Raw genomic sequence first — 25,934 nt, forward strand, 5'->3', positions numbered from 1 at the left:
TACAATGGAGGTGGTAGAGGAGGTAAGAGTGGCCAAAGACTTCAAGCTGGAGTAGTCTGGGCAGGCTAGCACCGTACTAGATAAGGTGTCATCGTTGGTTTTGTTCTAGCAATATTGTCTCTGTCGTCCTTGTCAGTCACCACAGTGTCTCTGGTTCACTGTGTGGTCTAGAACAAAACTGTGTCAGATGCATACTCCCTCAGACCCGTATGGCGGGAACACCGCGGGCCATCATTGCATGCTACATGTGAGTAGCACGTGTGTCCCATTGTCGGAGTCACTCAATTGGCTGTCCGTCTGTATTTACGACATCACAGCGGTCTACCTGTAAACCCCACCCCACACCTGTATGACTGTGCCTTCTCTTCTGTGTGTCTGTCCAACACTGACAGAGGTTTGGAGCTCTGGTTGTTATTACAGAGCAGAATCCGAAGCACCGCTAAGAGAATAGTCTTCTCTCAAAACACAAACATACTCTACCTCATCGATTTAAAGAAAACACCTACCCTAATTATCAGTTGCTGTATTGAACAAAATATTTTTCTTGTCTTAGATCCTTTCACATTTTATACATATCCCACAAGGACGTTGTCAATACAAAATAAGGACAAAAAAGCACAGGAGCTGGCAATGTTGCCTTGTATTGTCTTTCCTCTGTCTATATCCATCCTGCTCACTTCCTGTTTCCTACTTCCTGTTTCCTCTTTGTCCTTTGTGCATGCTCCTCTGGCACGGAGGTCTCTGAATGACTGTCCTGTGTCTCAACGATTCTCTCTTCCAGGGCATTGTGCGACGACACCTTATTTCCTTGTATGCCCTGTCCCGGCATGCATCTGTGATTCACACTGGTCCTTCTGAAACCCTAATGCAGTGCTTTCTTCTTTGCCAAGCATTTTGCCTCCCTTATAGCCAATGAAGCCATCCCCAACAAATAAGGAAAAGCTTGTGTCTTAATTGTCCATGTACATTATATCATACTTCTGAGCACAACCCTAGCCCAAGTGATAGCTTTGCATGGCATCTTGTGTTAGCGTAGATGTGTGTTTGTAAAGAGGGATGTTCTCTTTTTTCCAGCAAAGATGTCACGGAAATTAAGCTTGCCTACTGAGCTAAAGCCAGACTTGGGTAAGCCTTGACTGCGTGTTTACGAATAATATTACCTTTTCATATTTTTTTTTATTTTTTATTATTTAAATTTATATATGTATTTTTTTCCCTACACACCTAATAACCATCAAGGACTCTATCAAATCGAGAGGTTTCATTAACAAAGTCTGAGGGGAGTGTAAAACACCCTACATGCAGAAGGAAGCAGGCTTTAGGGCCTTAATGCTAGTCTTAAAGGACGCAATGGCATAGGCCTTCAGTAACACAAGTAGTAGTAGAAGAGTATTCAGGGCATTTTAGTCAATCCTTGAATCCTTTTGATTATAAGGATTATATGAAGGGATATTATGATATACGGAATACATAATATTCCTTGATATCATAGTCCTGGTGATAGGTGGCCCAAATAGGCCATCTGCAAGGACTCCTCTGTTTGTCATGCTTGGGTATACGTATTCAATGGTGCTGTAAGCTTAGCTAACAATTACTGGCCTCCATCACACAACAAAGCTTTCTATGTGCTGGGCTACTATCACTATCTATTTTCTGTTTCTCTTTGTGTGTCTTTCTGTTGTCTTTTTTTCCATGAAATTCAAAAGTTTATTTTAATTTTTTAGGTGCCACAGAAAGACAACATGTTTTGTCTTTATTTATTTTTGTTGGTCTTCCATCCTGGTTATCCCCTCCTACACCCCCAAACACACATGCACGCACAACAACTGAAAAGTACACAACCTGTCTGTCTTTCTCCCTAGGATCTATTTCAGCAGACATCATGGAGTATAGTTGAGGATGTTCGATCTGGATGTGCCAAAAATTAACATTATACTGTATCATAGATGGACCATTATAACAGATGGGCTTTATAACAGTTGATATTTGATTGCTGCTAGTATATAGACATACGTGTTGTTTGTACTGATATTGGAGTTTTGTGATCTTAGAAAAATCGATAACCTTGTCTGTTCTTTGTTTAATAAAGGCCTCGCTGTGCCAGGTGATGAGCATTATGAACTCTTTATGTATTCATCCCATAACCTTGTACTTGGACCTCAAACTCTAAATTGGTTTTCCCTTACCTCTTTTTGCTGACTCAAAAACAAATGAGTGGCCCTAAAAACCCAGCCGTTTCACAGCTGGTGTCATTAAAGTGTGACAGTTTGGGTGGTGTGTTAAACCTGCTGACAGTCTGGTTCTCCCTGTAAGCTAGTGACACACCACCACATTGGTGTTCCAACTACTCCACCTTAATGTCTAGATCGGTGTTTCTGTGTGTGTAGCACGTGTGCATATCTCTCTCTCTGTCTCTCTCTCTCTCTCCCTCTCTCTCTCTCTGTCTCTCTCTCTCTCTCTCACTCTCTCTCTCCTCTCTCTCTCCTCTCTCTCTCTGTCTCTCTCTCTCCCTCTCTCTCTCTCTCTCTCTCTCTCTGTCTCTCTCTCTCTCACTCTCTCTCCTCTCTCTCTCCTCTCTCTCTCTGTCTCTCTCTCACTCTCTCTCTCCTCTCTCTCTCTCCCTCTCCTGTCTCTCTCTCTTTGTTTCTCTGTCTCTCTCTCTCTCTTTCCCCATGGTGCGGGTGCTTTACCTCTCTCTGTGTTTCTCCTCACTGTCCTCCTGTCTGTATGTGCTCCGCGGGGTTCCAACCCTCTAGACCACCGGGACAACTCCTTCAGCCGCTCACGCTCCTCCAGCGTCACCTCCATCGACAAGGAGGCCCGCGAGGCCATCACCTCCTTCCACTTCTGCGAGACCTTCGCCCGCAAGGGAGACAGTAGCGTCACCCCCTGCCTCTACGTGGGCACCTCCCTGGGCAGCGTGCTAGCTGTGGCACTCAATCTGCCCCCCGCTGGAGAGCAGAGGCTACTACAGCCTGTCATCGTTTCACCCAGCGGTGGGTGGAAGACGGGGTGGGGTGGTGGAATGAAAAGATGGATGAGCAAATGTATGGATGTATGTATGTATAGATGGACGGATGAGTGAATGGAGTCATGTATCGATGTGTGTATGGATGGATGTATAGACAGATGGATGAGTGAATGTATGTATGTATGTATGTATGGATGTATGGAGGTGTGGATGTATGGAGGTGTGGATGTATGGAGGTATGGATGTATGGAGGTGTGGATGTATGGAGGTGTGGATGTATGGATGTATGGAGGTGTGGATGTATGGATGTATGGATGTATGGATGTATGGATGTATGGATGTATGGATGTATGGATGTATGGAGGTGTGGATGTATGGAGGTGTGGATGTATGGATGTATGGATGTGTGGATGTATGGAGGTGTGGATGTATGGATGTATGGATGTATGGAGGTGTGGATGTATGGATGTATGGATGTATGGAGGTGTGGATGTATGGAGGTATGGATGTATGGATGTATGGATGTATGGAGGTGTGGATGTATGGATGTATGGAGGTGTGGATGTATGGAGGTGTGGATGAATGCATCCATGTACGGATGGATGGATGTGAAGATGGCTGCCAGACTAACCCGTCTCCTGTCTCTGCAGGCACGCTGGTGCGTCTGAAGGGCAGCATCCAGCGCATGGCCTTCCTGGACACCACAGGGTCCCTGCTGCCCCCGGCCTTCGAGCCCTGGTACGAGCCCAACGCCCCCGCGGACGGCGAGGAGCGCGACAAGGCCCGCAAGCGCCGCCCCGTGTCCGTGTCGCCCTCGGCGTCCCAGGAGCTCAGCGAGAGCCAGTATGCTGTGGTGTGCTCTGAGAAGCAGGCCAAGGTCATCGTCCTGCCCTCGCAGAACTGCATCTTCAAACACAGCATCACCGAGACGTCGTTCGTGCTGCGAGCCGACGTGGTGACGATGGGCAGCGGCATCTGCCTGGCGTGCTTCTGTGCCAACGGGCACATCATGACCCTCAGGTGAGGCTTCAAATCCCCGACCACCCCCCACCAGCACTCTCACATGTCACTTTGGATCAAAGCATCTGCTCAATGAAAAACAATATTGGTCATTATAGATTTACATCTGAATATGTTTGATTTCCTGTTGCCCTTTGTTCCACTACTAGTGAGTAATCAGGTGAGATGACTTTGATATCAGTCATAGGCAGAGACAACATGTCTACCTTGTCCTCTCAGCTGTCACGACAAGGTCCTCAACCTCTCTCATTACAGGGATGCCTTTGTTACCCTCCTGGCAAAGTGAAAGCCAGAAGGACTCACACACGCACATACGTAGCTGACAGTTGCACACACACACACCTGATATGATTTGAGCTGGGCTGAGGTGAGGGAAGGGGTTCTGTCTGCCTGCCTGTGAACCTCATTCATCTCCAGGTCCCTCAGAGGAGGTCCCAAAACAGCCTCCATCTGGGGCTCTGCCTGGGGGGAGGACCCCAGGGGGTCTGTCTGTGAGTGTGTAGGTGTGTCTCTGTCTGTAAGTGTGCATGCTTGTCTTCTAGTGTGTGTGAGTGTGTATGTCTGTCTTTAAGGGTGTGTGTGTGTGCCTGCAAGTGTGCGTGGATTAACACAAAAGTCTGTTAAGCTCTGTACTGAGTGTTTTGATGTGTGTTTGCAGGATGTTGTGTGATACTGTCCGTTGTCTCACTCCAGTATACCAGGCCTCAGACCGTTGCTGGATGTGAACTACCTGCCCCTGACAGACATGCGGATAGCAAGGACTTTCTGCTACACCAACCTGGGCCAGGCCATGTACCTGACCTCCCCCACAGAGATCCAGAGGATCACCTACAGCCAGGACACCTGCGAGAACCTGCAGGTCAGCACACACACGCACAAAACATCAACAATGACATGATTGCACAAACACACTCGCCATGCTATGTCATTGTTGAGGTTTTGCATGTGTGTGCATGTGCGTGCAAGTGGATGTGTGTCTTTGTGTGTTTGTATACAAGGTTGTAGAACGAGTGTTTTTCATGTACTGAATGAATGTGTGTGTCTGTGTCGGTGTGTGTGTGTGTGTGTGCGTGCGTGTGTGTGTGAGAGACACTAGTTTAGACTGTGCCAGCCGGCATTTGTGTCCTGCAAGTGTGTGTTTCCCGGGGGCTTATGTGTGTGTGACACTCGGACAGTGGAAGTGACCCGTGTGTGTTTCAGGAGATGCTGGGCGAGTTGTTCACACCAGTAGAAACCCCTGAAGCTCCTAACAGAGGGTTCTTCAAGGGCTTGTTCGGAGGAGGGGCCCAGTCACTGGACAGGGAGGAGCTGTGTGAGTAACTCACACTCTCATGGGCTACCACACCGGGATGCTCTTGTCAATGCAGGTCACATGCCCTGTTTTCTCTCATTCTATTGCTATTCGTTCGCTTCCTCAATACCTCTGTACATCTTTCCCTTCTTCTCTCGCCTCCCCTTTGTGTCGCTCTGTCGATCCCGCTAGTTGGAGAATCGGTGGCGGGCAAGGCGTCTCGTAGCCTGGCACAGCACATCCCCGGCCCGGGAGGCATCGAGGGCATGAAGGGGGCAGCGTCCGGTATCGTGGGCGACCTGGCGCGTGCCAGGATAGCACTAGACGAGAGAGGGCAGAAGCTGGGCGAGCTGGATGAGAGGACGGCCGCCATGATGGCCAGCGCAGACTCCTTCTCCAAACACGCTCACGACGTAAGAACACCACTCTCTCTGTGGTACAGCTGGAGGTATTACATGAAGACACTAGAGGGCGCTGATGCTGTAGTAGAGTGTGTTAGGTAGTGTGCACAGCAAATTGCCTTGGCCCTTAACTGATTAATTAGTTATCTATCTTCACAAGTTACTTCATAGTTGTATTGATTTATGATTAACTTTTTGTCTTTTGTTTTGTAAATATGACTAATAACCCTAAAATACAATTCCAAGACTGCCACTGTTTTATCTTTAGTCCACATTCAATGGGTTTGGAAATGTCTTGAAGTCATCCTCAAGTCTTCTCTAAACTTATACCTATAAATTTACATATGGATAACATAACCTCTAAACTAAAACTAAAAGAGTAACAGTTTATCTAATGTTGTTATTAGCATGCCTATGTATTTGATTAATTTCATCATCAAAACATAGGAACCAATAATATTTTATTTTATCTCTGAAAGATCTAAACTAGAAACAATAGCCATACAAATAATCACAAGGCCAAAGAGTATTTTGTAGAACAAAATTTGCGCTGTCAGGACCACATAAACATTCAAATATAGAGTTCTGCCAAATTAACCCTTAACAGAAAATATGTACTAGTAAACTCATACCAACATCAAGTCCTGGGTTGTAATGCAAAATATGGAAATTGTTGAAATTGTTAACTAATTTTCAATAGGTCATTTTATTGAGAACTGATCCAACTGTACCAAGGGAAGAAAGCAACATTGCCTTCAACAAGTCTCTAACAGGAATGGACGACAAAATGTACTTTTTGGAGATATTCAAACAGGACTATGTAATATATTACGAATAACTTACATTGTGTATATTAATAAACAGTGTTTAGAGTTAAGGCTATCTGGAGTTAGAAAAACAAAATGACATCCAGCTATAAATATGACATGTTCAGTGGAGTATTGACTTTCAACCAGTTGTTACCATTAGAAGACACAACCATAAAACAAGGAATGGTGTATGTTTTTTTTTTGTTTTTTTTTTCGTTTCTTTTTCTTTTAAAAACATAATAATAACTTCACTCTTGGGTTTATTTACATGAACACTTGCACAAATCCCCCAGTGCGATATGGGATCCTTTGAAACCGTAGACGGTCTAATTATTACAGTGTTGTCAGTCCTCCATCCCTGGACAGCAATTTAGTCCCTACCAACCAGTGAGACCAAACAGGCACAAGACACAACAACAATGCCCCTTGGTTGCCAACTTCTAGTACAACCAGTGAGTCAGAAGAGACTCAGAGGACTGAGTTTTACCTCTAAAGGTTAGGACACACTAACTGACAGTCTTCCAGAATAAGTTACCCCCATTGTTACCTGTTCCCTCTATAAGTGTAGTTACCGTAGATCCTGCACTACAGTAGTCCTTCAGAAACACTTGAGATGCTACGGAGAAGCTCGTGGTCAAGCTTTCAGCGAGCACGCGGATGATCTTCGTGACATCGTCTCCCTGCCTTTTTCCTCCCAGATGATGCTGAAGTGCAAAGACAAGAAGTGGTACCAGTTCTGATCGCAGACGAGGGGGAAGCCGACCCGGAAGGACACCACCGTCACATTCCACTGCTTCATCCAGACTCGACGGGTCCCCTTCCTCTGTCCCTCCTTCCCTCCCTCCTTCCCTCCCTCCCTTCCTCCTTCCCTCCCCTTCCTCCCTTCCTCCATCCCTCCTTAGGTGGACACGTGGGATTCTCCTCCTTAGCACAATGTTGTATACTGTACTTACCTCAGTCAGGTGGTTCTACTGAGGAGTGGCCTGGCGAGAGGAACAAGCTCAAATGGGGAAAACAAAGCGTGCTCCTTATTTACGTTCTCGTCTCTTTGTTTGTCTGGTCTGTTTGTTTATCCCCTCGGTGGCAGCCAATCGGCTGGATTGCCGGGGTTTCGCCATCCTTATTTGCCAAAATGTTCTGTGCCGTCATCTCTGCTCCAACCAACCCGGGGCCAGAATGCCTACAGACAGACAAAAAAAAAAAAAAAAACATTGAATAAACAAACAACTATGAAAAAAAAAAATCAAAATGTAAAAAGAGGAAAAAAGAATATATATATACATAATTATATATACATAAATCTATATAAATGATCAACGCTGTATTCACTTCCGACTGTCAAGTGCAAAACAAGGTGGGCAACGCACAGGCCACGTGTGTTTGGAGTAGGGGAGGGATGTTATGTTTCCAGAGTCACAGGATGTGATGTCATAGTGACAGCCTCCTTTATGCAGAGAGTTGCTGGATGAAAAACGGAAAAATGTCTTTCCGATGTACACTGGATCTCCTTCTCCTTGCTCTATAGACTCTCCTACTCATCCGATAGAGGAAGTTCATATACCTAGAAACAGTATACCAGTTTTTATTTATTAGTCCTCTTGTTTATGTTTAATTTTGCTCTGTGTGTTGGGGGGAAACAGTTTTTATTTTTCTATTGTTGTCAAAGTGAATGGTGTCAATTATTTTTTGTCACGTCCCAACATATGTCATTTTTTGTGGCTTTGGATCCTAAATCCCATTCATTTCTCCTTCAAGAAAAGGGCTGGAAACAAATAGAGGGCATGGATATAAAAGACATAGTTGTATCATTCAGAAATAACGCCAATATAAAAAAAACATCACATCTGGATCCACAGGTTAGATCAGAAGATCTTAAGAAGTGTGACCCTTGACTCCTAGAGTACCAGAGGGTCCAGTTCTATGTAAATGCTACCTTCTCCCTCCATTCTCAAACATTGTCAGCACCTAACTGTTTGGCTTGGTCTGCTAGTGTGTCTGTATGAATGCTATCTAACCCAGTGTACTACTGAAGGGTTTTTGGACATGGACCTACTAGGTTTTTTAAGAGTTCCTAAAAGGACCTTTGAACTTGGAGCGCACATCACCTTGGAGTCACGTACAATACACACATATGGGTATACAACCCTATTTGTGTGTTGATATATGCAGGACAAAAAATATATATACAGATGTACAGTCATCCATGCGAAAGTCATACGTTTGGGAGAAAACCACTTTTATTGTTTTTAATTGACAATACTTGTTCGTAAACAAAATGGATTTCTGTGTGTGTCTGTGTATTTATGTGTGTGTGAGAGCAAGCTGTTATTTATTGGAGTGCATGAGATGCTGCTAAACGTTTGGTTTGTCAGAGCTGTCTCTCCTTCCGTTATCTGGTTCTGTTGCCCATATCAAGTGTTCACACGTGTGTGTGTCTCTGTCTCTCTCTCTCTCTCTCTCCCTCTGCCAGGCTGTAACCGTTCAGCTGTACATAGGTTCATAGTTTGACAATCTAAGACCAACTGGAAAGTAAGAAAGGGAGTTTTGGAGAATTCAAGTGGCACAAAAGGACAGAGGCCATATTTTTCTGACGCCAAAGAATTACTTTAGCTTTTGTTCCATCGTGTCATTAGTCAACTTGGCATTCCAAGGCAGTGCTAATTCAAATACAGTATAGATGACGGTCTGATTCCATTTAGTGCTATAGTCCCTCAGGGTGCATCCCTAGGCTTTGGGTACCGTGCATTCTGACTCAATAATCCATCACTGGCCTTGACTCCATTCTGAATACTTGCATCCTTTCTTAGGCCCTTGATGACTTCACTTCATTGATCTGACAAACTACCGAGTTTGAAGAAAAACAACAGTGACACATTTCAGAACATAGGTCTACTGTCAAGAGTGCAAGTTATCGGTTCAAGGTTTTGGAATGGAACTTAGCCATCCTATTTACACGATAATACTGATGGAAGTGGTTCGTTATAAAAAATGTTCAACTGTGCGATCTTCTCTTCACGTGTCATCTTTTTATTATATATTTTTGTAAATCTTCTTTGCTGTTCAATTCGAATTATTTGCTGTATATCCTTCTTGTCTAAAATACCTAATTTTTTATCAACCAATCTGTAAATGTGCAGAAAAGCTTTGTAACCATGGCAATGAGACGTCAGGCATCAGCTGACCTCCTCTGGAATGTTGTGTCATAGTCGGCGCATGTTCAGTGTTTGCACACATGCTTCATCTAACTCTGCCTTTTCTCCCTCTCTGGTGGATGTTCCAGTTGGTCCATATTGGTGATACTACTACCACAAAAGGTTCTGGTTATCTTCTCTATGTTAAGTATGCATTGTTGTGTGGATGTGGATAGGTAGCCCTGTTTAATCCTCTTCGGAGCAAAGAAAAAAAAAGACAACTTCAGGAAAACGACTTGTATATGATTGAGGTACTCTCTTTCTAGTTCTCGTTATTTTTCTTTTCATTTCTCTATTATTTAAACTTGTCTGTCGAGTGAGTCGTTTCTTGTCCCCACACCTAAGTATGCAGTATACAGTGTTCGTACCCGGTAACCATCCATGTTCATTCTACAAGAGGGAGTCTGTCCGTCATCTGCCATCTTCTCTCCTGAATTCAACAGTCATCCGTGGGTTGCAGTATTTTCTCATTGTAGCCAATTTTCTTGTACAGTTTTATGCAAATTTCACATGGATGTTTATGACTTTATCTGCTGCCACAAACAATTTAGACATTCTGTAGATAGAAATTACTGTGCAATGGAAAATAAAAGTGAATAAAATCACCCTTTTGTAGCCTACTGTTTGATTCTTGATGGCCCTTAAGGTGTTCTATGAAGGGGTGCCATAGCGGGGGCAAGATTAGAGCGATTCTAAGGGCCCTGGTAAGACAGAGGGCCCAGCATAACCACATACATTCCTGTATGTTTTAGATTTTGGGTCCCACAGTACAAATTAGACAGGGGCCCACAAACCCTAGCATCACCCAGGCTGTGTGCCACCCATCCGAAATGAGGTCAATCAGACTGAAGAAGAGCAGCATCTGTAGCATTTCTAGATTTTGATTTACAGTCACAACTAATCCTTGATTTGAAGAAGTAGCACAACACTGTAAGTTATATACGCAGTAGTGCAACTGTTAACCATGGGGGTTTAACAAAAGAAAAATGGTTTTGTTGTTCCGTTATAATTTAACGCATCCAGTAGATGGCGTCATATACCGCGATGCTAGTTGTTTGAAATATAGAAGAGTTTTGGGGGGAGCTAGATGAAGGTGTTTCTCTGTTTTGAAGACGCTTTGTGCACAACAAAACATCTACAACCCTGACTAGTTATTAGATAGCCTTGATTCTGATGGAAAGGTAGAATTTCGACAGGAGAGGTAGACAAACTCTGAAATGCCGTTTATTCTAAACATGTATGTTACTTGCAAGTCCAGCTTCTGTTGGACACACAATCAGCCAAGGGAATACAAAAGAGGAGAATGGCGCATAGAGCATTTGATTTAGGTAACAGCATATTGCAGCTAGTCTACACAGGTCATTTCATTGTAAGGTTTTGTGACCAACTCCAGCCATGTTGTCATAGTCACAGTCATAATGTCCTGTCATAATGACAAAACACATACAGCCCTAAATAGTGTGTTCATAGGGCCTATTGATAACCATCTTGTTATTCAAAAAAATTTGTAAAAATGTCTTTACTGCAAGTTAAAAATGAAGTTGTTTTTATCTTTATGAAAACATTTTTCCGTGCCTTTCGTCAGTCCTCAATCAGTGTTTATTCCCTGACAGTGAAAGCATATTTTCTCTTTCTGACGGGAACACTCCTGGTCCCATATTACTTTGTTTGGGTGTGCAGGTAAATTTTATATCCTCAAGGCCCAACCAAACAATGGAACCACATTGGCACTATGTTCTTATTTTAATTGGTGCATGAATTAACCAAAATATTACTGAAAGTAATGGTAATAACCCAGAGACCAACATCATTTGTTTGATGAGAGGCTGTGCAGCAGAGGAAGTTAATCTACTCTAGACATGTTGTTTGTGTGTGCTTTGTTGGGGTGCTCAGCTGTGTGTGCATTGAGCTGATTTGACGCCTGGTTTCACCCAGTGTAAGAGGATACAGATTTTTCATTTGGACACCACTGACTACTGGCAAAGTCTACCCACTGGCGTTCCTCATGGCAAACACTCAAGATATCTGTCAGCGTTACAAGTCCAACCACAGATACAATAAAGCATGCAACATGAAAACAAGAAATGTGTGCATGTAGTTCAGGAACAGACGATGTGTTTGGACTTGTTTGGGAAAGTCTTGGCATAAGTGTTTTTATGCTCCACTCAAGCTCTGCTGCCAATATCTGATTTTGACACTGAATCAACACTTTTTGGATCAGTACACGCATTTGCTTTAATGATGCATACAAGTTTTTGCATTGCTGCCACATGTAGGATAACAGTAGCATTTGTGCACACTCACACATTCATAGTGATGATGAGAAACATAGAGAACAGAGTATTGCAGTCAACATGTTTTGTTGCAGTTCTGTGTGGCCCATATACTATCCCCATTGTGGTATGTTGTTCTGTCCTCAGACTCTTTATAGAACGACTGAACTGTTCCATGACGCTCTGTATCATAGACAAACAATCAAAAACATTCTTAGATAAAACATTATTTTCTGTCTAAATGGCTTGTGTATTAATTTGTATGCCTTTACATGATTAGAAAAACCTAAAATCCTGACCTGAACGGTAATGAAACAAACCAGAATCAAATGAATCAAAACAAACCTAAATGTATGCCTCTAAAGTGCACATCGAATAGCAAAAAAAGCACAAGCAAAACGCAAAGCATTAGCAATTTTTTTTCTGTATGTTGCAGACATCCTTGCTAAGAGAACAGTGTTGTTTTTCAAAGGAGCCCTTGTTGCTTTAATATCAGATAAGAGAAAGAGAGCATATGTGCTGACGCGTGAGGCAAGCATGAGGGACGCCGAAAAAAGAGCCGTGAAGGAGCTGAACTCTCTGGAGGTATTGTGCCCATGTCCCTTTTTACCAAATGAGCAGCAAAGCAGACTAGAGCTGCTCATGCCTGAGATCAATGTCCTACTTTTAACACCTCACATGTCATCCATTTCAATCCAGTCTGAACAGTTCTTCTGATGAAATAAAGAATGATGCAGGGTGAAGGCTGGTTTGAGTAACCGTTTAGGGGGAGTTGAGGGGGCAGAGGTCCCAGGGGAGGGGCTTGAGGCAGGCTTCACTGAAGTCTCCTGTGGCTTACCGTGGACAAGAGGGAACAGCCCACCCCTGGCCTTAGAATAGTCCCCACCGCCGTGCCCCCCCCCCCTGGCAATGACATTCGGACACACGTCTTAAAGATGATTGGGTGCAAGGCCCTTTTCCCCTTGCAACCTTGCAGAGAGAGGAGCGGGGGAAAGGGAGAGGACAAGTGTGTGTGCGTGTGCTGTAAATGAGAGGTGTGCATCCAGCCGTGAAGAGAGGATAATGGGAAAGCAAAGAGCATCATTATCTCCGACAGCCTGCGCCTGGACCTTAACACTCCCCCATGACTCTCAGCCAAAGATGGACTGGATGTTTCAGTTTACGTTCATTTTGATCATATTCATTGTCGCTCTAAAAATACTTTGAGCAAGATCCTGTTAAAACACATTTTAGGCACAAGCATTAGTAGCAATGTTTCAGCAACTACGCAGCATTCCAATACATTATTAAACAAGCTACATTCATAGCATGCGTAGACTGAATATCAATCAGTCTGTTAGCTTTAGAAAGATGATTGAAGATGGTTAGACCTATTTAATCTCACCAGGCAAATGGCTTCTGAAAGACACGCGCTTGTGAAGAATGGCTTTTACATTTTCCTTTGCAGACAGTTCCAAAGCTTTTGAAGCAAACTTCAATTATTTTTTTATTTTTATCGGCAGCAGATGATCAACACTTTCTTTCTATTGAAACCTTTGGCATGGAAAAGCTTTTACTTTTAAAAGGAACTTTTGTCTGGATTTCCAGCATGCGTTCTGTGCCTGTGCAATGTTTGCGACACCTCCTACCCTCGTCTTCACTACTCATCACCCGCAGCAGCAAACAAGGAATTTGCCTGAAGCGCTTGGATATGCAAGCAGTTTTTTCCAAGGCTTTCAGAATACCTTTACAGCCGCCTTCTGCAGTATGAGATAGACCAGATGAGCGTGGGAGATAAGGCTCTCAAAGCCATTACCCTCCTCTGCCTTCCCCCCTCTATATTTTTCTCTCTTTCTCCCTTCCTCTCCCATCACAAAAGGCGTCCCAAACTGAAGTCCACTGCAATCTCGCCCCGTAAACGAGGGGGAAACGTCGGGGGGAGTTCCTTAAACGTAGTCCTGCAAGCTGTAGCCAGCCCTGGCGTCTTTGGGAGGAACTCTTGAAGGGGAGTAGTACTGCGGCTCCTGGTCGTGGTGGAGAGTGTCCTTCGCCGGCTTTTCCTCGTCCAGGTCGTCTGGTTGGAGCTTCTCGTGGGCTGCTTTGTCCCGGTGTAGCTGATCTCGGCTCGCCGGCTCCTGGGGCGTCTGCTGCTCGCGGCACTGCTGCTGCTCGCCTTGCAGTCTCTCGCGCTGGAGCTGGTCGCGCTGGAGCTGGTCACGCTGGAGCTGGTCACGCTGGAGCTGGTCACGCTGGAGCTGCTCCTGCCGCAGCTGCTGCTGGAGCAGTTTATTGGGGTCCGTGGACGAAGTGTAGTCCAGCTGCCCCTCTCTTTTCCCAGGACACGACAAACAAAAGATCACCCCCCCAGCCAGGAGGAACCCGGCGGAGACGAAGGTCACGTACACCGCCCCTCCAGGCTCGTATTTGCTGCTCTCCGGCACGTTGGAGTCCAGGAAGCTGGTGATGACCACGTTGGTGAACCAGGAGGCGGGCACCAGGCAAAGGACGCCAGCCAGGATGAAGCACCCCCCTGCGGCGATGGCCGTGTGTCCTTTAGCACGGTGGCTGCCCCCCCAGCGGGTGCACTTGAGCCCCAGGGCAGCGAGGCAGAGGCCCAGGGAAGCCACCATGCAGGACAGCACCATGGTGGTCCTGGCCGTCTGCAGGTAGGCGGGCAGCGACAGCACCGAGTACTTGAGCGTGCAGCTGAACACGCCCGTGCTGAACCAGGTGCAGTCCATCCACAGCCCCTGCATCTGGGAGATGGCCGTCATGATGTTGGTGCCCACGTCGGCGCTCACCTTCCAGTTGGGCAGCAGCGTGGCCACCGTGGCGCCGAGGGCTCCCAGCAGCGCCAGGGCGAAGGCGAGGATCTGGAGGGCGGAGGATGCCATGGTCGTGTTGGCCCTCCCGGCGGCGTCAGGCTCCGGTCCTCCCTGTTCTCGGGCACCCTCACCTTGCGGTGGCCCGAGCTCGCTCCCGCTCTCCCTATCTCCCCAGCGCAGGTCCTGACAGCAGATAATTCCTCAGTGCAGGCTCCAGTGGTCTGCGATAAAAAGCGAAATGAGAATTGAACTGGGTGAGCGAGCGTGACGTTCAGACAGATGAGGCGCAGGGGCTGGTGACTGGGGGGAGGATGGTGCGTTCCTCTTTTCGCCTCGCTTTTTTCAGCGGGGGAAGCATGTGCGCGGGTAACATTTCGGACTCTGCATACCAGTTTGTGGTGTTCATTGAAGGACTCAATTATGTGAATTTAAAGCTGCAGTGCGCGTCCTCCAAAAGTGGGTTACTCTTTTTAGAGGTTTCTTTTACTTTAGCTGTCAGGTAAACGCTGCGACGGAACACAGAGTGATGCTCTGATTTTAAACATGCATGGCTAAGAAAATGTGTAATTCCCTAATTTTCATTGAATTATAAGTGGGGTTTTTTTCTGTGGGGGTGTCTATGGCTTCCTCTCTGGTGAGAACATATATAAATGATGACGTGAATGATGAAGTGATGTTAGTAATAACAAAATAAAAGCAAAAATCCTTACCTTTATGTCTTGAGCAGTGTGCCATTGTGCGTCAGCCGATTCCAATGATGTCTGGCACAGAGGAGACAGAGCCCAACACAAAAATGGGGTGAATTGCTTTCCCAGCATGTAACAACCACTCTTCCTAACGTCGCCTTAGCAACAGCACATACAATTCCATCCTTTTCAATGTCCCATAAAGGATGAGTCTTGTTTGCTTGTGAGCACGCGTTAAGGAGCACAGAGCGGTGAACTGAGAGGAATGGTGCAAAACTGAGCCTAGTGCTGGTGTGCCGGTCAAAGAACTGGACAAGTAACCTGAAGGTCATTGATTCGGTCAAATAGCCGCAATGAGGTGTTGGAACAGCCGGAAATGAATGATGAAAGATTCTCAAGGAGGCTCATTTTATACACCTATGGATCGTGTTTTGCATTCGCTCTGATTTGTTGTATCGTCACACAGTCAAACAACAATCAGAGGAGGACAGGGAGCTTTCGTTATTTGGTTCTCAGTCATGAGAAGGTGTCGTCCACATGCGACCACGTGAACTAATGGCACACTGCAGAACACTGATAAGGTTGGTAACCGCCCCGTCCCTTTGTGGGGACCAAACCTAGCAGTACGCTGCCAGCCCCAGCCTCTCCTCAGTGTAATCCTCCGTCTATACATCCACAGTGTGACAGCACAAAGCACCCTATTGTGACAGAGTCCAACCTGCCTGAACAGGAACAATTACCGGAGGGCTTAACATGAAAACATCAATTTTACTCTGCCCTTCCCTCAGGTTCCTATCAGACTTTAGCAGCCTACCCCCCCCCCCACACACACACACATGACCCCCCCCCCCCCCCCCCAGTATCCACAAACCCACAGCCACCCCGCTGCGGAGAAAAACTACATCACTGGAAAGGGAGGAAAAATGGTACTTGAACTAAACATAATTTGACCTTAACTCCTGGTAGCTGTTCTCCCTAACAGGCCCTCAATGGCAGGCCCCCTCCCAGGGCCCACCTATCCTCCCCCTAAGAGACCATGGAGGGGAAATGCCACCGTGATCATTACCACAGCGGTGGTCCTCCTCAGGAGGCTCGTCCTAGCTCTAATTACGGCCCTCTGCTGAAGGCATCTGGCTCCCCGGCACTGCACTCTCTCTCCAGCACAGGTCCCTCTGTGGGCCTCAGCCTTCAGACAGGCCCTATACAGTACTCGAGGCATCCAGACTCTGTATAGTGGAGGCATCAGTGCACTATAGTCGCACTGTACATGCACGTCATCTCCGCGATAGCGTGTGTGCATGGCTAGATTGGGTTGTGTTGTACAGTGTGAGGAGGGTGCTGTGGGAGAAGGGGAATATTGTGGTTCCAGGGTAGCGAGTGCTGAGCTATGATGTGACAGGACATGGCAGACCATTAAAAGCAGGCTCCACTGTTTGTCCTTTTGCCTTCCGGGCACCAAAGTTGGGCTGGATTGCAAAGCATGTCTGCTCCTCTAAACTGGCTCTGGAACTGCAGCACATTCAAATTGTATGACATGCTGATTTACAGGATGTGGTTGTTTTTGAGCTCCAGCATCAAAGTCTTTTATGGAAATACAACTTTTTGATTTTTTGAAATGATGGGTATATGTAACAAGTATACTTTCATGTATTTGACAATTACAGCTCTGGAAATGACTCAGTGTTGCTGGGAATATGTCCTTGTACAATCTCATAAATCCCAGTGTGTTTTTGCTGTTTGTTTCTATTCTTGGCTGAAAGAATTCCTCATCGTTAAGTTGACTGCAGTTGCTGAGTCCATTGTGGGTCATGAACTTAGTAATGCACCCGAGAGGATGTAAACATCTCATCAGACAGAACATTCACTTGAAAGATAGACACTGTACATATTAACTGCCATTTCTACATATAGAAAACAAATGATTTAAAAGGAGTACGTCTTTGACTGCGTAGTTGCAAGTAGACCCACAGCACTGTATCCAGGACATGCTTGTGTCTTTGAGTCATGGGGCTCCAGTACATGAAGGCATGTTATGTATCTGGTGCACTGTTTGCCCTGAGCAGTGCAACGAGAGCGTGGGAAGAACAGGGAGGTGGGAACCAAGATGACTCTCTGAAGAGCAGTGCCGTTTCTGGTGCTCTGGAGATCTCCTGGGGACTGAATACACTTTCTGTGGTTCTCCTTAACCCCTCGCCAGAGCTGCAGGGGTTGAGGGGAATCTTTGACATCAGTCACTGTTACAGTTCTCTGTCTAGTATTGATCATTGTACTCGGCACCCAGTGTTGATGATGTTTCAAGAAGATCTAGAAAAGACACGGTTTTCCAAACCACTTGGATTAGTGGTTTGAAGGAAAGCGTATTCATGTTCTATTCACCAGATACCTTGTTAATGTCAACTGGCAAAATACTTTTTTTCCCCCCAGGTTTATTTGAAGTCTGTTTTGAAGAAGAAATTGTTAAATTGGTCAGCTGGCCAACGCATTTTATTGGAACATAATGAAGAACACTCATACAGTAAAACCAAACTGTTTCGATGTATGTCTGAAAGTCTGGAACTGATTACAGGTTTGTGCTGTGCTGTTCCTTTTATTTTAAAGGTTGTTCATACAAGCCCATTAAAAACGTGTTAGACTCATTTAGCAAAATCTATTTTTAAAACTAAAAAAGTAGGAGAAGCAAAGTTAAAAGACAAAAAGAACTCGCATTAAAGCTAAGGGATTCATGCCTCTCCAGAAGGCAGAACATGGGATGAAATTGAATTTCTGAGAGGAGACTGGTCCTTTCAGTTGAAAAACCTCCAACTCAGCCTCGGGGCATCGACACTTCCTAAGTCGTCAAAGAGACAGGAATATAGATGGCCTATTTGCTCTAAGGAAAAGCTCATTGTTATCTGTCAGAGGATGATTTGAAGGTTTGGGTTTTCATGAACAAAGCATCAAACTGTAAATGTGGGGGTTTATAAATAACAGGCTGTTTTTAAATAGAAAACAGCCAACTACTGATGGTTAGATAACCTTCAGCTTTTAAAAAAATAATCTATTTTTGTTCCAGTTCTCACTGACTTTACATTTAGAGTGGCACTGGAATGATGAGGGGAAAGCTTGGATCCTGTTGGCTGATTTAGATAACCATTAACCCTGGTAAAGATGGGAACCGAAAATAAACACACTCTCAACAAAGTTCTTAGGACAGACTATCCTAGGTTACATAACATGCTCAAGTTGCTAACAGATGTTGTAGCATAAACACACTGTCATCGTCGGACACATCTCCGTCTAATGTTAGATTACAGAATAAACGGAGGGTCTATTTAAGAACGGGAAAAAGTCCATTCTACATGAACATGTTTTAATGAACTGTACATGAAAAAGCACTAGAAGCACTTACCACTTATTGGAAAGCTCCATCCAGCTTTATAATTGGCACAAACTGGAATAGATTTAGTCCCGTGTGTAAAGAACTACGTGCCTGTGTTTACGTTCAAGTGCGTGTGTGTGTGTGTGTGTGTGTGTGTGTGTGTGGGAGAGACTGTGTGTGTCAGCTCAGCGAGTAGTAGTTTAGGTTCTCACAAAGCATTTCCAACCCAGGTAGAGTGGGGACCCCAGGCGTGAATGTCAGTTGAATACGTCCTGAGTCCAGCACAGCACATTCCATCAGCTCCACACCGTCAGCGGGTTACACTCCCACACAACACCGGCCAGCAACAGCCAGCTCGCTGCCCAAAGTATGGTGGGAGCTAAAAATGCTAGTTAGAGCTATACCATATTAGAGCAATGTTTCTCTTTGATCCCAGGCTTTCTTGTCTTGAGTCTTCTTTCTCTCTGTGTTTTTCAATGTAAATCCCAGAGGCCTCACAAGGACAGTCCTGGATGAATTACAGACTGATGTTCTGAGGCTGGGATCCTGCTGTGTCCAAGTACGCTAATCTGTCCTTCTGTGTAGCTTTGGTCTTTGTGGAGAGAAATCCAGCTATTGTTCAGGGTAGAACCTGACATGAGCCAGGAAGGAGAGTGTAGTGGTAGGCGGTGTGAGTTTTGAGAGGAGGATGAGGGAGAGGGATGAGGGAGGGAGGGAGGGAGGGAGGGAGGGAGGGAGGGAGGGAGGGAGGGAGGGAGGGAGGGAGGGAGGGAGGGAGGGAGGGAGGGAGGGAGGGAGGGAGGGAGGGAGGGAGGGAGGGAGGGAGGGGTGCCTGGGCACTCCTGTGATTCCTTGAAAATTGTGAGTGTATGCGTGTGTATGAGTGTGTGTGTGTTAGTTTGGCTGCCAGTGGGCTGTTGAGCCCAGTCTTCAGTCTTCACCCACAGAGAGATCCAACCATTCCTCCATCATCCTCGTCTCTCTTGATCATTCGTCTGCTGCAACACCAAAGCCCGTTCCCCAGCCTTTGTCCAGGAAGAGCAGACATATTGGGGAGTGCTATCTCTCCACTTCAGGCTGTCAGACTGCTGTTGAGTGGCAGTATGTCGGGAGATGGAGCCTCTGTGAATAGATATGTGTGTGTGTGTGTGTGTGTGTGAGTGGTGGAGGTGGTGGTGGGGGGGGGGCTTTATGGTCCTTCACATAGGTGTTACTGTGGCAACAGAAACTGCACAGGCTTCTTGTTTTCCCGGATAAAAAAAAGTCTGTTCCACATCATGCTGCTGCAAGGACCTTAAACCCCCTTCTCACAGGGATGCCTGCATCTGTTTGAGAGTCTGTCCTTATCTTACGTGTGTGTGTGTGTATGTGTGTGTGTGGCATTCCATTTTATGCATGCAATGTATTACACTTGTATGTCTGGGCTGCTGTGTTCAATGATCAAGGACATTCTCCTAATACAACCGACCGTCAGAAAAAGAAAAAAAAAAATGTCCATTTGGTTGCTCGCTTGCTTGCTTGTACTCCAGCTCCTTCCTGTTCCATTTGGATGACAGACGACGACAGAACAACAAAGAGCCGTGCTGTAAAAGAGCCTCACTCCCACACATGACTAACACCGCCCACAAGCCCCTCACAACATAAAGACCAGGGGAGGACGACTAGCAATTAGGAGTGATTGTAGTGCTGCTGCCTTAAAGCCCTTCTTCTTCTGCTGTGGCTGAAGAATCTACCACAGTCTCCGCTTTGCAGCCTTCCCAGAGAAACACACACACACACGCAAACGCACACCCAGTTCATGGGTGGACTACAGTACAGCTGTGATGGTGTCTGTGGCTCTGATAGTTGATCTCGTTTTGGATCACAGACCTACTTTCACTGGATGAGCAACAGGTTGGAGGTTGCCAGGTTATGTCTAAATCCCCATTCAATAATAATGAATGCAAATCGCTATTTATTTTGAGTACAGAACGAGAAATCAATTTGATCAAGCCAATATGTAAAAGGGTTTAATTAAATATTACAGCACATTACCTTATCTGTACAGCATGAAATTTATGAAAAGGATATACACATTATTAGAAAATAAATTACAGTTCAGCCAGATATTATTTTAACAATAATATTAGCGATACATCAAATTGCTTCAAATGCGAAATAGCTTTCAAGGGTCTTTTTTAAGTTAATGTGTTCTATTAAATAGGTTACATGCTACATGTCTTTGTAGTTGGTCGATACAGGGAAATGAACACAACATAAAAGAAACATCTACATAAATAGAATTCAGCACTAGAAATACAGTTTTTGTTTTCAATCAAGCAATTCCAGTATTGAACTAACAACTGCTTTTGTCAAAAAAGCAAGAGACCATAAAAAAGCTTTCGAAACTGGCATAGTGCACAGAGCGTTATATTTACACTGTCATCCTCATGTGAATCAGGAAATGACAAAAGGAATGTTGTTGATCATAGGCAACTGTGTTCAGAGCTTAGAGTCTAGCTTGGCCAAGAGGGAGCATCCATGTTACGACAATGTGGAACTGGATTTAATACAAAGCACTGTGATCCGTCTATAACCTAATCAGTCTGATAAGGTTGCCAGGTATAAACACGGTTAACGCCTATAGTGTTCAGTGTCCCTGTAGTGTTCAGTGTCCCTGTAGTGTTCAGTGTCCCTGCAGTGTTCAGTGTCCCTATAGTGTGGGGATGGCAGCCTTCTGGATCCCCATGATGGTGTCGTAGAAGCAATCCTCGTTGACCACCGAAGCCAGGCTCTGCACACTAAAGTCCCTCCCCATAATGCTGTTGAAGTCCACACACTGAGGCTCGTCTGGGGCCCTCCTCTGGGCATGGTGGGCCTCTTGCCGAAGCGCATCCCCCTGCTGGGACCCTGTGCCCTGCACGGCCTCCTCTGTAAAGTTGAGTCTCTGGAGCTGGGCCTCCAGGGCGCTGGTCAAGGAGCAGAGCCTGGCCCTCTTGCCCAGCGTGTTGCTCTCCAGGCTGGGGAGGTCTGTGGGGCGGCTGGGCAGCTGGGGCTCAGAGCGGGTGTCTCCGGGGTGGGACCCGCTGGACACACTGCCCTCGTCGGAGTGGGCGTGGCTGGCTTTCTGGGCCTCCGTGTAACGCTGTGGTCTCCTCCTCAGGGAACCGGCTCGGGCCGCTGGAGGCTGGTTCCTCCGCAGGGAGCCCAGGTGTTCTCTGGGGGTCCTCTCTGGCAGGACCCCTCTCCTGGTGCCGTCCCTGACCAGGGAGCGCAGGGCCTTCAACACACTAGCCTTGCTCTCCAAGCCACTGAAATGAATGAATACACAATGAATTTGGATATGTCACAGATGTTTGAAGGAAATATTTGGAATAATACACAATTATGAATAAAAGGATGTCTCCTCTCACCCGCTGCAGAGCTGAAACACAGTCTCTGGCCTCCCCTCCACCTGAGACTTGGTATGTACCAGCTCCCAGACACAAGGGTTCTCTGTGCCTGTGAACACAGAACACGGTGCATGGTGGTCAGTCTGACAGCCAGAGAAAGACTGAAGACGATAATGATGATGACGTGGCTGAACATGCTGCTAGCCTAGTCTGGAGGTCAGAGGTCAGAGGTTGGGTGGGCTGAGGTCACTCACCCGCTGCGTTCCCCAGGCGGACCTGTACAGCCGACACAGGGATGAGCCAGCGGAACTTGAAGGGGTCCAGGTCGCCTGAACGTGAGGTAGTCTGCAAATGAACAACCCAAACAGAGAACCATCTGTCAATCATTCCCATTTATTCCTTCATTTATGCTTTTATCCAAGGCGGCGCACAAATAGTGCAGCAGATAATCACAGGTAAAAAAAAACTCCACAGTTCAAACAGAATTACCGAAGCAATACACCATCGTATCTGACTTTATGGAGCAATGCTCAGCTTAAAATGAGTTTGAGGGTAGTCTGCACTCACCATCCTCTTCTTCATCTTGCTGTTGTCCCGGTAGACCAAGATCACTGCTCTCTTGAACACTAAGGGAAGGAGAAAGGAGAGGGTAGTCTTATTATGATGTGAGGCTGACTTGACATGTCTCCCTCTAGTCATGGTCCACAGTAGGTCCCAGCTGTGGTGGTAGACAGCTCCACTCACCAAAGAGTGTAAGCTCAGGGTCCTTCCTCATGCGGCCCAGGGATGGGAGAGGGTTGAGCCACACCAGGGAGGAGTGGATGAGGAACTCCCCCATGGAGATCTCCGTTACCTGGAGAGAGAAAAGGACACTTAGCCTAGGAGTGTGGTCGACCAAGCCGGCTTCATGAGCAAACATGCGTTTTAGATCGCCAGGCTTCCGTTAATCAAACTGAGAAATCGATTCAAAATCGAAACATGCTGTACGTAGATCTCCGTCAGTTGATGTTGCCGTGGGAGTTACCTCTTTCTCTGGACCACTCTGCTGCGCCACCAGCTGGTCAAACACGGTGCCGTAGTCCTCGTAGATCTTCTGCATCTCGTTGATGTGGCTGGCCACCTTCTCCATGGCCTTCAGGGCCTCTGCGGTAACGACAGAGAAAGAGAGAGAGAGAGAGAGAGAGAGAGAGAGAGAGAGAGAGAGAGAGAGAGAGAGAGAGAGAGAGAGAGAGAGAGAGAGACACAGTTCCTGAGCAAGTCCATCTCATGACGCTGTGCAGCATGGTACCATACAGCCCCTACTGGTACAGGCATGAGAGAGTGCGCTCATAAAGAGCTCTGGAGCCCGTTCGTACCCGTCAGGTGGCTGTGTTCCTCACTCTCCGAGGCGGTGAGGGACACCAGCTCCCGCAGCAGCAGGGGGTACTTCAGCACCCTCTGGACCGGCTTAATGAGGTAGGACTCCAGGGTGGACGAGTGCTGCTTGGTGGGGTTCCTCGCTTCCAAGAACTCTTTGAAAGCTCTGTCCGTTTTGGCTGGACGGGGATGAAAATAGATTAGGGCTTAGGTGTCTGCACTGAAAGAGTGTCGTGATCCATGATGATGTTATTCACTCAATGTGAGGTATAGAGTTCTGTGTAGGACTGATATATTCGTCTACGGCGCTTGAGGTTTTACCTCGTTCTAGAACTTTCTGGACCTTGATGTGATTGGCACAGAAGCCACTGTAGAGCTTAAAGTGGTCAGCGTAGTAGAGGAAGGACCCGCCCAGCGAGAAGAGTAGCTTCTGGAAGCAGAAAGGGAGAAGAGATTTAAGTCATCCTGCCTACTCCGAGTCTCATTCAGCTGTTATTAAAACACATGGGTGTCTGTGCAGAAGGGGGCCGTACCTTAAACTGCTCGGGGGTTTCCAGGGAGCTGAAGTTGGGGGAGGAGGCGACCCGCTCCTCCAGGGTGTGGAGGAACACCTTCTGGAAGTCCAGCATCTCAGGGAGGCTGCCAAACAAAGACTCCATCTGAGGGAGGAAGGTGATAGGACTGTGGTCAGACATGACAACACAAAGTCAAACGTTCTCACTTCCAACACAGACTGTCGGGTTGCAAGATTGACAGACTTCCAGCGTAGACTGTGGGTTATAACTTAGGTGTTGAGAGAGTTTTCGACATTCTCCTCCACTCTACTGTACCTCGTCCTGGCTAAGGAAGGTCTCATTCTGCAATGGGGTCAGGTAGATGTTGAACAGACAGCCCAGATCCTGAGAGACACATAGAGAAGCCATTAGACTGAAACGTCATCACAGACGATTTACACATCACGAGCAGAATGTGACATTTTTCTACAGGCACCATGAACGTTCATCATAGCTTCTGCTCCAGGACTTGGCATGGCCTTCCATCCCAGGCAGTGTGGAGAGACGTGAGGAGATATTTACCTTCACGTAGGACTTCTCAGTGTCCACCAGCTCCTGGATGACCTTGCACAGCCTCTCGGAGATGGACATGTGGCGTGGGCAGGGCCTCTGCAGGCCGTTCTCGACTGAGTAGGGGTTCCTCTGGCCGTCCACCACCACCCCACAGCCCTCTGGGAAGGTGTGGTAGAGTGAGCACACCGTCTCAACATTCTGGGTGAAAAAGAACAGCGCAAACGTGGAGCGTTAGCCGGTTAGCAGCACATTCATCTCTCCTCGCCGACATGACCTGGAGGTGTCAAGGAATGCGCTTCGGTTCAAACGAGCTGTGACAACCGCCTTTTCTCGTCAGTGAGAGTGGTCCACCCTCTGTGAAAGCGTGTGAGCGTCTGAGAGCGCATCAAGAGGCAGACGGCCAGGTTTGTAAGCCAATCAGACGTGAGTATCGTTGCCGTTGGAGAGAGGGATCAAGAGAGATTTGGATTTAGACACTAGTGGAGGTAAACACGTCTGTAGAGAAGTGTCTTGGGAGGGAGCCAAAGGCAGTTTCACTCTCCCACAGTAATTATGCAGCCCTCGAAATCGAGGACCTCAATGACTGCTTCCTCATTTCTACGTTCGGTTTCGACTTCGACAGGATAATGCCCGGCGCCGGAAAGCAACAAACACCGTCAGCAGAACAAAGGAGAGGCCGAGGCTCGAGATTCGAGGGATCAAACAAAAGGAGTTCACTTTTCACACTGTACTTCCTCACTCGAAGCGTGACCATCATTTCACCCTGAGAGGGTCTTTGAGGATCCGGCGCTCCTCATGTCCTCAGCTCGCAGCGTTTCTTTTCCAGCAGGTCTCGGAACACGGGAAGCTTCCCAGCCGGAGCGTTGGCCATTTGTCATCATAATTTGTCCTGCCAGGCTATAATAAAGTGCTGACAGACTGATAAATTCCCTGGGTTTGGACTGTTGTGCCGCGCCGCAATCCAAGCTTTTAATACCCCGGGAAATGAGAAGCAGGTAAAAGGAAAAGGTGAAAAAGTTTCCCTTCATAAGCATTAACATTTATGAGCTTATTATTTCCTCTCGCAGTCTCCTCTGCATGTCTCAGTGGAGTGTGAGTGCATGTTTTAAGTCCTACCTCAACTCTCCTCCAACACTAATATAAAACAAAAAACTTTTTGAGCAGGCAATTACATTATAGCTCTAGCGCACGCACAGCAGATTGGCGTTGTTGCCCAGGCCAAACAAACACACAGAAGCACAGTTAATAGTAAACACACAGCACAATGCCAATGCTTTCCCACAGCCCAGGCAAAACACGCATACGGAAGACCCGGGAAAGTCGTTACCAGCAGGAC

General features: G+C 46.6%; 3 protein-coding genes across 4 annotated transcripts in view; 1 reads left to right on the forward strand and 2 right to left on the reverse strand.

Annotated features, from left to right (window-relative positions):
• stxbp5a (syntaxin binding protein 5a (tomosyn)) overlaps positions 1-10,275 on the forward strand; it is a 67,123-nt gene extending 56,848 nt beyond the window's left edge. The window contains exons 20-25 of the mRNA XM_084700625.1: positions 2,757-2,996; positions 3,622-3,991; positions 4,685-4,850; positions 5,192-5,303; positions 5,475-5,695; positions 7,191-10,275. Of these exons, the coding sequence (XP_084556751.1) occupies positions 2,757-2,996; positions 3,622-3,991; positions 4,685-4,850; positions 5,192-5,303; positions 5,475-5,695; positions 7,191-7,232 (1,151 nt within the window). The 3' untranslated portion in view covers positions 7,233-10,275. The remainder of the gene's footprint in view (positions 1-2,756; positions 2,997-3,621; positions 3,992-4,684; positions 4,851-5,191; positions 5,304-5,474; positions 5,696-7,190) is intronic.
• Positions 10,276-11,865: 1,590 nt separating this feature from the next.
• Positions 11,866-19,434, reverse strand: cldn20 (claudin 20). Its single transcript, XM_084700054.1, has 3 exons — positions 18,835-19,434; positions 15,471-15,521; positions 11,866-14,981 (listed from the first exon to the last, which is right to left on the reverse strand). Exon 3 carries the CDS (start codon positions 14,827-14,829, stop codon positions 13,882-13,884), a length of 948 nt encoding a protein of 315 aa, XP_084556180.1. The 5' UTR covers positions 14,830-14,981; positions 15,471-15,521; positions 18,835-19,434; the 3' UTR covers positions 11,866-13,881.
• A 1,367-nt stretch (positions 19,435-20,801) lies between these two features.
• tiam2b (TIAM Rac1 associated GEF 2b) overlaps positions 20,802-25,934 on the reverse strand; it is a 31,446-nt gene continuing 26,313 nt past the window's right edge. For both annotated transcript variants that reach the window (XM_084700562.1, XM_084700563.1), the window contains exons 16-26: positions 24,608-24,796; positions 24,362-24,430; positions 24,065-24,190; positions 23,853-23,961; positions 23,531-23,710; positions 23,200-23,318; positions 22,920-23,028; positions 22,743-22,801; positions 22,430-22,520; positions 22,197-22,284; positions 20,802-22,094 (exon numbers count right to left, since the gene is read on the reverse strand). In XM_084700562.1, the coding sequence (XP_084556688.1) occupies positions 21,497-22,094; positions 22,197-22,284; positions 22,430-22,520; positions 22,743-22,801; positions 22,920-23,028; positions 23,200-23,318; positions 23,531-23,710; positions 23,853-23,961; positions 24,065-24,190; positions 24,362-24,430; positions 24,608-24,796 (1,737 nt within the window). In that variant the 3' untranslated portion in view covers positions 20,802-21,496. The remainder of the gene's footprint in view (positions 22,095-22,196; positions 22,285-22,429; positions 22,521-22,742; positions 22,802-22,919; positions 23,029-23,199; positions 23,319-23,530; positions 23,711-23,852; positions 23,962-24,064; positions 24,191-24,361; positions 24,431-24,607; positions 24,797-25,934) is intronic.

The sequence above is a fragment of the Hypomesus nipponensis genome, chromosome 6 (assembly GCF_054491055.1).
Source record: "Hypomesus nipponensis isolate SF chromosome 6, ASM5449105v1, whole genome shotgun sequence".
Classification (NCBI taxonomy): Eukaryota; Metazoa; Chordata; class Actinopteri; order Osmeriformes; family Osmeridae; genus Hypomesus; species Hypomesus nipponensis.

Coding starts and splice junctions, on each gene's coding strand:
- cldn20 (XM_084700054.1), bottom strand. CDS start 14,829: ATGGCATCCTCCGCCCTCCAGATCCTCGCCTTCGCCCTGGCGCTGCTG.